Consider the following 13,228-nt stretch of genomic DNA (forward strand, 5'->3'; position numbering starts at 1 on the left):
AAATAAAAAAACAGACCTTACCAATGACCTTTTGGGATGTTAGTTTGCAAGTTTGTTGTTGTCAAATATATGAATCAAACTTACCCACAACATATTTGACTTTTAGACCCCATCTAAAACCAAGCCTCCTGTTTGTCTGTTTGTTTTTAACACAAATTGTATTATATTATTATTATTATATTCAATTAAAATATGTCAGCATACAACCCGGAGCCTATATGGTTGAACTGCTCTTTTTATATAAAAAATAATAGAGGGGGAGCAAAAAAATGTGAATCGTGATTTATTTGTATTTAAGTCGTGATGCATGCTGTAACGTTTCTTTGGAAGCCATAAATGTGCAGTTCAAAAGCATATCTCACTTACAGCATCTTACTGTTAGACAGAATCTGTTCAAGGTGGGCTTCAATCGCATAAAGTTTGATGTCTAACTAAAACTTTAAAGAAGAGACGACACAGATCTTAAACATTCTTTTATTGTACTGCATAAATATTTCAGAAAAGCATTCAAATGCACAGTTATGTGGCTTCATATAACAGATGATGAAAATGAAAGACAGTATAAAATAAGGGACCCTGCTGCTGTTGATAAGTTTACTCTCAAAATCCTTTCTGTCTGAGCAGCGGGTTATCAGTGGTAACAATGTACTCTTCAATGAATGGGATATATGTAATCAGTGTTACATAATTTCATCATTACATTCATCAAACATATTCATGTTTTCATCCATATGGATCTTCAGCATTATGCAATAGTCCTAGCACCATTACTTGCGTCTAACAATTTTAAATGAATACAACTTTTAACAGTTGCATTTTCTGGAAGTACAGTGTTTAAACAAGTACTTCCATTAGCATCGTATTTATTTAAGCAAAGCTATTCATAAACAGATACTTCAAAATGGTCAACTTAAAAGCGGCCTTCTGTTTTCCAAGCGGTCTTATTTTATTTGGTATGGTCCTGAACCCACTGGCACAGCCTGTGACAGTAAGCTGGAGGACTGACTGTGGAGAAAGCTTGCTGTGGGTATCTCAGTCTTTTCCACCAATGCTCAAGCCTCTTTTTGAAACCATAAACAGTGAAGATGTCAATAATTCCGATGAAGTAACGATGCTCTGATCCATCAATGACATGAAGCGGGTTCTTGAAGTTGGGAAGCAGTCTCCGGTTCTGGGCCTGGAACTCTTGTAGATCGGCTGACTCTGTTCCCATCCTACTGGGTTGCTCAATTTGGTCTCCCTCAAGGCTTGTACTGTCCGTTCCTCCATTGCCACTGTGCATTTCTGTTGTGTGACACTGTGTTGCTGCACAATTTAATTCTGCAGAGAGGAGTGTGGAGTCTTCCTCTGCCACCACCCCAGGAACAGTGGGTGATGCAGCATGTGTAGGACTGGATGTTGCATTCACTGACCTAACAACCAGCCAGAGAGGAACAGAATAGAACAAAGAACATTACCCAACTCAATGATAACCATTCGATCAAAATATGTGGCTGTCGCTTATTTCGAAATTGAAGCTCTTGGTTTTTCTGTAGCACATTTTTTCACCAGAATTTTTCATGCTTTTAAAGGAACAGTTGGAACACAAACAGAGATGCTTTGTTCACGCTGCTCTTCTCCATACAATGTAAGTGGATGTGGACCAAAAACATCACGCTCCTAAAAAGCCATAAAAGTAGCCCATACTGAAGTCATGTCATAACTTTGAAATGTAAGTTGTTCATTGAAAAGCTTGACAGTCTGCATGATCACTGTTCACTTTCATTGTATGGAAAAGCAGATGGGACATTCTGCAATACATATGTCCTTTGGTTTCTATGGAAGAGACAAAGTCATAAAGGTTTCAAAAGACATAAAAATTAGTAAATGAAAACCGTTTAATTATTTTTGGTTGAACTATTAGTTTAGAATATACAGTATATGAGATGATGTTTAATGAATGATGGAATGGCTATTATAGTTTAGTAATTTAGTTTTTGTTATTTCTTTGAGACATTACTATAAAAATGACATTTAATCTAGAAATGATTTTTCTAGATTAAATTGGCCTGCTATTGGCCATTTGGAGAAGGATCTGGAAACAGATGTTAAGATGAACATTCACAGTCAGTGAAAAGCCTGTTATCCTTAAATACTGAACCAGGCAGCAGGAAATAGACATCTTGAAGGAAATATTGTTTCGGAAGCCATGACAACAATGGAAGCATAATCAAACATCAGCATTCTGCACATAATCATATAAAGTTTCAATATCATAATATCATCTCTAATATCATCTGCGTGTATGGCAAGCCGTTTTTACTTTTATTCATTTCCAGGATATGAATTCTTGATACAATTAAATTTTCACTAGTTAAATTGATAGTTATTGATATCAGGAATTAGATTTCTATAGTAACAATGGCAATTTTTGATATCAGAAATTACATTTCCACTAGTAACAATGCTAATTCGTGATATCCACAATTACATTTTCACTAGTTAAAATGCTAATTTTGATATCAATTTAATTTCAACTAGTAAAAACTATAATTCTTGATATCTGCAATTGTATTTTCAATAGTGAAATGTCACTATAGGCTGCCATTCAAAATCAATTGTTGATATCAAGAATTGATTTCTTACTAGTTCACATATCAGAAATACAATTCTTACTAGTAAAAACCTTTATTTATGATATCAAGAATTCAATTGTCACTAGTTGAAATGTCTATTCTTGATATCAACAATTGAATTGCTACTAGTAACAATGTTCATTTTTGATATCATGAATGTGATTATTACTAGTGACAATGTTCATTTCTGATATCATGAATGTGATTATTACTAGTAAGAAAGCCATTTTAGATATCTGAAATAATATTGATATCAGAAATACATTTTCAGATATCAAAAATGAATTTTGTTACGATTGCCGGCAGATTTGAAATAATACGGCCACAGTAGGATTTAAAACACCCTCGGAATGGGAGGGTCTAGTAATATTCAGTTGGTAGTCATATACAATTTCACCGCTAGATGGGAGTAATTCCTACACAGTGTAGCTTTTAGAAGGTTTCCATTCACTATACCCTCACTTTTCAAAACACGGTCACACCTTGGCTGTGTATGGGAATAGTAATAGTGTACATTAACTTCTCTGAAATAGTAACAATAAAATTTAGATTTAGGTTATTTAGATTATTTACTAGTATCATTTGAAATATGTACAGAATATACACAAGCAGACCTTCCTTAAAAACATCTCTGTGGTTGTTTATGGATGACTATATGCACGGTATACTAAACTTTACTATGCTCACTTTTTGGTACGCATGATGAGTGTTGCGAAAGAGAGAGTCTGGCTGAGTTCATCCTGGTGCAGGGGCTGATGGGCCAGCAGGAGGCTGTAGTCCAACACATTGAGTGTCTGAAGAAAGGCTGTGTCGATCTCCACCTGACGCAGGAGCCAAGGACGCTGTTGATCTGTCATATGAACAAGGAGCTATAAGATTGAATGTAATGGTGCAGATGAAGTCTACAGCACATATCCTTTGCCAACAAGGAACTGACCTTACCTAACTGAATGAACTGTCCTTCAAAATTAAGATCTTTTAAAACAACAATGATCTGGCTGCCTTCAGGGGCTGGGGCTGTCCACCGGCTCACCTCACAGCCCTTTATATCATACCTTAAACATTGAGAGAGAAGGATGAATGTAAAGCTAGGAGGAGGAGTAATGGAGAAGGTGGTGGGCGTGATGGATTAGATCATTCTTCTTACTATCAGTGCAAGCCAAACGTAACAGCTAAAGGGCAATGCAATTTAATGAGCAATAAGTGCAAGGCTGTGGATTACAGTAGGTCAAATGGAAAGTTTCATATGTGATGGGGAGATGAGAAACATTCAATATTTGCATGACCGATAATGGACAGAGCGATAAAACCATTTCCATTTATAACACACAGCAAGTCTTACCTTGCAGTGATTCTGTCATCAGGGTAAAATACACTTTGCATCACAATAAAGTACTTCTGCACACAGGAAACCAATAGAGTTTTATAACATGTACCTTCGGGGTCCATAAAATAATAAATAATATTGACAGGAAATGAAAGATATTTAATAAACGAAATAATTACCATCCTCTGATGTGCAATTTTGATTCTGTGAACACCTGTTCAAGAATAAAGCATGACAATTTCTTAAACGGACGTGATAAAGATACAAATTTAGGGTTTTAAGTCGTCTCATCATGCATTACACATTTCATTTTATAATGCATATGAACTATAAAATATTTGTCCAGTAACATTTGCTAAAGTTAATTTAACAGCTGCCAGCATCTCACCCAAAAATTTGACGAGCAGAGAGTGTGGGTACTTCTGCAGATGTTCCATGTAGTTTCTCAAGTTAGTCAAGAGAAATCGCACTTCTCTTTTACTCTGTGTCTTTAAGAAGAACCGCTTGTCATTACTGGACAGAGGAGAGAGAAATGTGTGTTAAAGGACATTTAGTTTGATATCAAACAAACATTGATATTGCAAAGTTTACTTACAGATACAGAGAGGGTCATCAAGAGAGTTTTGTTTTATTTTATTTTTTTAACTGACCTGTCTCGTATGTTCACCAAAGCTGCATTTACTTGGTCAAAAATACAGTACAGTTATTTTGTGAAATTGCATTACAATTTAAATGAGCTGTTTTCTATTCTAATACTTTTTAAAATGTAATTTAATCCTGTAACAGCAAAGCTGAATTTTCAGCATCATTACTCCAGTCTTTCTCAGGGGTTCTTTGATGAATAGAAAGCTCAAAAGAACAGCATGTTAGATGCGATTGATGATGATCTCACCACAGCACTATATACAGTATATACACACCAATGCTTCTATCGATGTGATTTCTCCCATTAATTCCTCTACAAGCAGTCTGTGTCCTCTTTATGCTGTCTCTGTTGCTTATGCTCCTGCAAGCGAAACATTTGTGCTGACTCACGTTAGAAAGAAGTCTGCCTTGCTCTTGGAATTGCTGATAAATTGCAGGTAGCTGCCTTCGGAGGAGAGGGACTGCTGGTATCGCTTCTCGGTCATCCCCAGGGAGCGCCGCAGACTGGCGAACACCGGCCCAGCATACGTCTCCATCCTGAAGTCCTTCACACAGTCACAAATACAACAGATGAGATTCGGTAGAAGTTACATACATAATTCAAGCAAAACAAGCCAATGCTACACACCTGCTTAGTCATCACATCACATTTTGTCCAGTAAAGCAAATAATGCTACAATTACAGTAAGCAGTGTCCGCTTTATCCATTAATGTACATGTACCTTATGGATTTGAGTAACCTCAAACTTGTAGTCATCTTCACACAGCTCATCCTAAAAACAAAATATATGATCAGTAATGATAAGTATTCATATTGTAGTAGTGCATGCTTTTGCAGGCAATGTTTTTCTTTTTGTTGTTTAAGTGTGTGAGAGATGCTTTAAGCCCTGGACAACAGGCAGCACATTCATGAGTCATAGTGCTGCATAAGCAGACTGGATTCAATGGAGTCTGGACTCTGCAACATCATCTGTGTGTGTGTGTTTGTTAGCGATCGAGCACATGACTATGAGTGGCACCACGCTACAAAACAGGGCGACACTTTACAATAAGGTCTTATTTGTTAATAGGGATGGCCCGATACCGATACCAGTATCGGGTATCGGCCCGATACTGAGCTCATGTACTCGTACTCGTAGGAGAGGCGGGACAGTTGAAACACTTTTCAGATAAACGTCATTTTCTACGATAAGGTTACAGATAGATTTTTTGTGTGTGTGTGATCAACAACTCACATATGTGTTCTCTTAGTATCATGTGTTATTCGGTACAAATATAGAATGATTTAAGTAAAAATTTACTTTGATCGGTAGTTGTGCTTTGTTTCAATCGTCCCGCCTGAGCGGGACGGTTGCAACACAGGGGTGGGACGGATGAAACATAACAGTTTAAACGGCAACTATTCATCTAATGCTTGTTTTTATGAACAACACCTGACAAGTAACTTGTGTACATATTGTTACAAACATATTTTGTCTTTTATTTTAATTTAAAGGCTCATTTTAACCATTTTGTTCTATCACCCATTAAACATAGGCGATAAGCCTATGCGCATTTTGTGTAATCTTTCTAATGGGCTATTTTGACGAAGACAGACAAATCCGTTTACAATTAATTATCTTATACTTCTTCCTTGAGTCATATCGAGTGTTTACTAGTTGAATAGCCTTAACAGCGGTTTTCCTATGACCAGGTTTAACTGGCAGGAGGCGCTGTTTCATCCGTCCCGACAGCGCATCCCGACAGTTAAACCTGTTTTGCCCTTAAACTAAAAAACTTTGATATTGCACACTTAAGGGTGTGTTACAGGACTAATACACCTGCCGTCATTACAATGGCACATGAAACAATAAATACAACTTGTCAGTCAAAAAAAAGTACCGCACGAAATAATTCACTTACTGCACTCAAAAACAGCTTTCCGGCTTTAAATCCAAAACGGCATGACGTAAAGAAGAAATGTTTTCGCGGGTCTGGTAGGCATTGCGTGTTATACGTGCTGAAGAAATATGACGTACATGACGTGAGTGGTTTTCAAGAAAATCGCAATGTTTCTATCGAAGGCCAAAAGGGCCAAAACGTGTGAAACTTACGCGTTAACACGCATTTACGCGTTAACACGCATTTACGTGTTAACACGCAATTTACGTGTTAACGCGTAAATGCGTGTTAACGCGTAAATGCGTGTTAACGCGTAAATGCATTTTTGGGACATTAGCACCACCTGCTGGTTTGCTGCTCAAACACAGAAAAAACTTGTAAATACCAGTTTTTAATGTGAAATACATGTTCAACAATGTACTTTTCATCGGTTAAAACTAGGCATATACATAGGCTATAAGTACAGCATATTTTAAATAAGCCTCTAAAAGTCATGCCATTTTCACAAAGTTTTGTTTGGATAATTACACATTTCCTTCAAATAGTATTTTCATGTAGCCTACACTCCTACTGTAGCATATTTCTAAAGCATCTTTTTATAATTTAACTATATGCATTATAGTATATAATAGCCCCTTCTGATAACACATTAAGCCTTGTGAATCTGATTGATATATAATATATAAATATACTTTTTAATAAAATAGCAAAACATATATTATTTGATTAAAATCAATGGTTATATACATTTATTCTTTGAAATGTGGGGTTTTATTTGTAAAAGTGGAGATATAACCTTATAATTCCAAACAGAATCAGAGCTCTCAGAATTATAAGGTTCTATCTCCATTTGGGCCATCTTAAAAAAAATATAAAGTATAAAGTATAATTTTTTTTTATATAATTGATATCGATGATTTAATTATCTTGTAGGCTAAATACCATACAAATGTGGGGAAATATTAAATGTGTTAAGACATAGGCTAGCTAGTAGTATAACTCGCTGTTAATAGACATATCACAGGGGGTTAAATGACCAAATAAGTCGAAGAAAATGCATAACTCTGAAACAACATAAACTCTTATGGATTCCAACTGCAACGGCATTTTTGATGTATTGCATATAATGGCAGGCTGTCGCGCTAATTGCGAAGCAACAATCTCATGACAAAATTAAATAGGCATAGTAGGCTAAATAAAATATATGGCATAGCCTATTCAACCCACCGTAATATGTTTAACAGTTTTTATTAGGCTATAACCGAAAGCTAGTTTGTTTTCACAGTTACCTGTAAAGAAGTGTAATATATAATTTGGAAAAATTATGTATAGGCTAGGCTATGGATTCCCGTCTCTCTATACGAAGCTCATCACCGGCGCGCACCGAACGGAAGATGTCAGGTGACGTAGGCTCATCGTAACCATTAGGTAAGCGCTTTTTCACAATCTCATGAATAAATACAATAAAACGAAGGTGTGCATCACTAAATTAATAGTCATGAGAATGATTACAAACAGTAACGACAGGCGGTGTCATCGTGACACAACACCTTTATTTTATTTGCATTATTCATGATAGAGTGACTCAAGCACTACGCTGAGCTTACCTCATGAGCCATCGTGAGCGATGAGCCAACGACACTGATGGCAGTTTCCAGGAAACTGAATAGATAGATCACGAGTATTAGCACTCCAAATCTATCCAACATTTAGGCGAGAATAGGCATATATATGATTACGTTTGGTCCTATATTCATTTCACATTTTAATATCCATTGTAAAATGACATTAAAAGCGGAAGTTCTGTTTGAGTTCATTTATTAATTCAAGCCACTCACTTTAGATTACTATTATTACGCATGTGTGTGTGTGTAGTGTGTAGTAATATATATATATATATATATGTATGTGCTTCTCAATAAAGTAGGCTAGACTCATTACATGCAAAGTGAGATATTTCAAGCCTTTATTTGTTATAATTTTGATGATTAGCTATGGCTTACAGCTTTTTAACCCCCTAAATTCAAAGTCAAAATTTGAATATTACATGAAATCAACAAAAAAAAGGATTTTAAATACAGAAATGTTCCTCTCAAAAATATAATCATGCATATGTACTCAGTAGGCTACTTGGTTTGGGCCACTTTTGAGTGAAGAATTTCAATTAAGTTCAGAAATTGGTATATACAAAAGTAAATATTTGCTGCATGTTTGTATTGGATATGTAATTGTTTGGGGTATCAGTATGTTTAATGTAATATAATGTGTAAAGTGTAGTGTGTGTGGGTGTGTTGATATATATCAATCAGATTCACAAGGCTTAATGTGTTATCAGAAGGGGCTATTATATACTATAATGCATATAGTTAAATTATAAAAAGATGCTTTAGAAATATGCTACAGTAGGAGTGTAGGCTACATGAAAATACTATTTGAAGGAAATGTGTAATTATCCAAACAAAACTTTGTGAAAATGGCATGACTTTTAGAGGCTTATTTAAAATATGCTGTACTTATATGTATGCCTAGTTTTAACCGATGAAAAGTACATTGTTGAACATGTATTTCACATTAAAAACTGGTATTTACAAGCTTTCTCTGTGTTTGAGCAGCAAACCAGCAGGTGGTGCTAATGTCCCAAAAATGCATTTACGCGTTAACACGCAATTTACGTGTTAACACGCATTTACGCGTTAACACGTAAATTGCGTGTTAACACGTAAATGCGTGTTAACGCGTAAATGCGTGTTAACGCGTAAGTTTCACACGTTTTGGCCCTTTTGGCCTTCCATAATGTTTCATCCGTCCCGCGTTTCAATCGTCCCGGCTCTCCCCTACTCGTAAAAACGCCCCGATACCAACAACCGATACCAGGCAGCGTGTGTACAGTGTTTGTGTCCAGACAAAGAAGCACTGACAACAGAAAGTATAATGGGGATAAAAAAGAAGGCTGTCTATGAAGTAAATGTATCATATTAGTGAAATATTAAACAAAATATAGTAACGCCTATAGGCTATAGCTGTGGTGCGCGAGCTGATAAGAGAAAAACGCGCAGTGGATTGAGCGCGCCGCGGCACCGAAGCGCGAGCTGGTCGAGCGCATCAGACGTCAGTGGAAAGTTTGTAGTTCAGTCAGATATCAATGGCAAAGAAAGTAAAACGAGGCATGTAGCTTATTATTAACATTAACTGACCAGAGAGAGAGAGAGAGAGAGAGAGCGCGCGCACTTCTGTTGAATGCTCTGGATTGCTGATCGTTCACTCGGCACGTATATTTGGATTAAAACTATATGTATATGTATAGTAAATACTCGTATATGTAAGTAAAACATGAACTGTTACCTTATTTATGTTTAACGACATTAGACATTTGCAGGTCAAGAAGTTACATGAACTTCAAACATCCAAAGCGCGCGCCCCGAAAACCATCGCCTCAGACAGCGCGCGAACACTGAGTGGAATTATTTCACTATTGCGCTTGTACGGATGAATTCACACAAAACTATGTAAAAACGCCCGTCTTGGCGAGTATCCTAGTAAACAAAGTATATTATATGTCAAGTGAACGTAGACAGTATAATTCAAATGGGGTCCGTGCGTTCGGTCTTAAAGGGGCAGCAGTTGAATTAATCTGCTGCTGTGTTTTAATGTTAACCAGACAAAGGATTAACTCTTGACTAAATAGGCTACCTTTTTTTGTAACTTCACAAAAAGATCCATCTATATTTAATTTATACAGTAATGAATATGCAGTGCATTAAATATATTTGATGAACAAATTAAGTTTACATTTAATAAACAAATATGATTTGACATTCTTTTGGTTTCTCTACCAATACATTTAAAAATGACAAATGCATGAATTAAATTAATTGAAAATAAAAATACAGGTATCGGTTACCGTATCGGTATCGGCGAGTACCAAAAATGAAAGTATCGGTATCGGACTCGGCCTGGAAAAAGTGGTATCGGGCCATCCCTATTTGTTAACATTAGTTAATGCATTAACTAACATGAACCAAATGAATACAAAAATGCTTTGTTTTAAGTATTTTTCATTGTTAGTTCATTTTATCTGACATACATCAATTATACATTACCATTTTAATGGGTTTAAAAAACACTCTAACCATGACTATATTTGTTATTGTTCACAAAACTGTATAATTTATTGATGTTCCCTGACATGTAAATATGTATTTAGCATGCTGTAACATCTTATTGACAGCATCCAGGACTAAAACGTATCCAATTTCATTTTGTATTTAGGTTTTAAAATATTGAAAATGTAGTCAGGGGTGCCAACTGGGAGAGTAAAACAGAAACATTGTCCTGGACCCTTGAATTGAGAAAAGGCATGCATCAGAGTCTCTGTAATCCTTTCAGGAGTCACTGAATGTCACTGTAACTGCCGTTTCAATATTTTATTATCTAAATAAGAAATTTGTTAGATAGAAAACATTGAAATACATTAATATATGAAATATCACAAATGTGTCAAGCCTTGAGCCATGCAAGTTCAGACGTGAAAAGTATCTTGCTCATCTAAAATACACTAAAAAGCTTAGATATTATACTTATGATTATTATTTACTTATGCCGTTTAACCATCTGCAATCTACATGGTCTCTTATTCATGGTTAACAAGAAGCCACTGGTTTTAGCTTTAACATTTCTGCCCTCTCTTGTGGTACTGTAGCACTGTGAGAAACATTGCATTGTTTGAATTCTGCCCCTCCTCCCCAATGTGTGCACAGCACAATGGTGTTTGTTACCGAAACACTTGGTTACTCTTCCACTCCCCCTGCTCTGTTACTCATGAGCAAATTACCAGGATAAAAACAGCTCTAATCAAGCTAAAACATTGTAATGAGGGTGCCTTTTCAGCACCACAAACACAGTGTCCATGGAGAGAAATATGCTCCTCTCTACGGAGGTTAGCCCGCACACTAATTAATGTCAAATGGAACATGTCTGTCTCCTTGGAGGTGTTTGATCATGCCAAGCTTTTGTCTCTCACACATTTTATTTCAATATGCACGTCTACACTGCAAATGTAATGTGAGCTGAATTGCTTATTTCCACGTGACTGTATTTTGGTTTTGATTACAATCATCTCTGCACATATACATTTATTCATAACAGTTTGAGTGGTGGATATGCTAACAACACTAGTAAATTATTAGTTTATTAAATAAATAAATAAACAATAAAGAAAGGGATTTCTTCCCCCAATAAAAAAGGTTAGATTTTCTTGGAGAAACTTTAAAATAGCTTTGTGAATAGGCAGAAATACCCCAAGGCAAAACTCTAGCTCTGACTGCATTTTCCCCTCTGTAATCTTTACCTAAAAATGGAAAAAGTGATATTCAATAGGGACTGGATGGGGTGTAGGTTCATAAACATGGGAATACTCACAGGTAAAGGGTTGTCAATGGTGTTCTGCACAGCGGCAAACAGCCCTTCCTTCATCATACAGGTGAGACTGTAGAACTCATGCTGCTGGTCGATCTCAAACAGACCCAGCAGTTTCCATTGCTGCCTCAGTCCACCCCACCGTTTCCTCTTCACCGTGCGACTGTGTCGGCTCACACTTGGCCCTGACATCTCCATCTACAACATACAATAGCCATGTAGTTCAATACAGCACACAAACAACTTGCAAAGCCTAGTAGAAACCACATGCAGACAGATGTAAGGTTTGTTTACTGACTGATCCCTTACGTTTTATCAGTATTTTTTGGTAAAAGATGGAACTAGAAGCTTGGGGAGGGGGGAAGATGTCTGTCTCCCTGACAACAGATAAACAAGTAACAAACTGTTTCTATTCAGGTGTCTTGGAGGTCTTAATGCGTGGTCACACTTAGACAGGAAAATACTAAGTGATTTGAAATCCTTCTTTAGTATTTAATGCAGCATCATGGGTAAACAAAAGAGCCCCTGCAGCAGTTCACAGCACAAATCTAACATGCCATTAGTTGCAATAAATGCACTGCTCTTTTAAGACACCAGTATTTGGTTCGCATGCAAGGAAATCATAGTTGTTAACCACTGTAGACATTTTTGCCTCACAGTTCAGCCTGTTTGGTTTGTCCTCCTAACTGTCATGTGCCTAAATGGGTTTCACCACTGTCAACTGAATGCAAGAGAATTTTTGAATCAGAAGTTTATTTGTTTTCAGTAATGGTAATCAGCAGTTCTGAATGAAGAAATTCAATTTTCCAATGTCGTTTCAGGTTTTTCCTCCCTCTGCTTGTGGCTTAAAAATACCTCTGTCATCATCCTCGTATGAAGGACAGAATTAAGAGAAAGCAAAGTCCGAAACAAAGTTTTTTTTATTTATATATATATATATAATTGTGAATCAGACATGGCTAGTACATTTAATGTACATTTACATCTTTGATGTACATTTAACAAACAGAACATTTTAAACCAGGAAGAGGTTTGTTGAACTGTCAGAGGAACTTGAGTTTACATTCACTTCGATAAAAATGAATAGAATAGTCTAATAAATAAAAATATTATGTACGTACCTCAGTGCGATTCATTATGGGGTAACTAATACATGTCGTCGTCCGTGAAGATCAGAGCATTGTTTCTGTCCTCGCGTGACATGCCACGGCCAGTGTGTGGATGATGAGCCGCTGCTAGCGCTCGATCAGTCTCTCATCACTGCAGCGGCCCATCCCACCACAACACAGCCGCACAGACACACAGTTACTGAATACATGCACCACAACTACTAACTGACAAACAC

General features: G+C 36.5%; 1 protein-coding gene across 1 annotated transcript; it reads right to left on the minus strand.

Annotated features, from left to right (window-relative positions):
• Positions 1–458: 458 nt before the first annotated feature.
• Positions 459–13,170, minus strand: pip5kl1 (phosphatidylinositol-4-phosphate 5-kinase-like 1). The gene is made up of 10 exons (XM_079608038.1): positions 13,005–13,170; positions 11,887–12,081; positions 5,310–5,360; positions 4,978–5,132; positions 4,331–4,455; positions 4,122–4,156; positions 3,958–4,013; positions 3,558–3,670; positions 3,303–3,465; positions 459–1,412 (listed from the first exon to the last, which is right to left on the minus strand). Exons 1-10 carry the CDS (start codon positions 13,017–13,019, stop codon positions 947–949), a joined length of 1,374 nt encoding a protein of 457 aa, XP_079464164.1. The 5' UTR covers positions 13,020–13,170; the 3' UTR covers positions 459–946.
• Positions 13,171–13,228: the final 58 nt, after the last annotated feature.

Source organism: Phoxinus phoxinus (assembly GCF_949152265.1).
Source record: "Phoxinus phoxinus genome assembly, chromosome: 3".
NCBI classification, from domain to species: domain Eukaryota; kingdom Metazoa; phylum Chordata; class Actinopteri; order Cypriniformes; family Leuciscidae; genus Phoxinus; species Phoxinus phoxinus.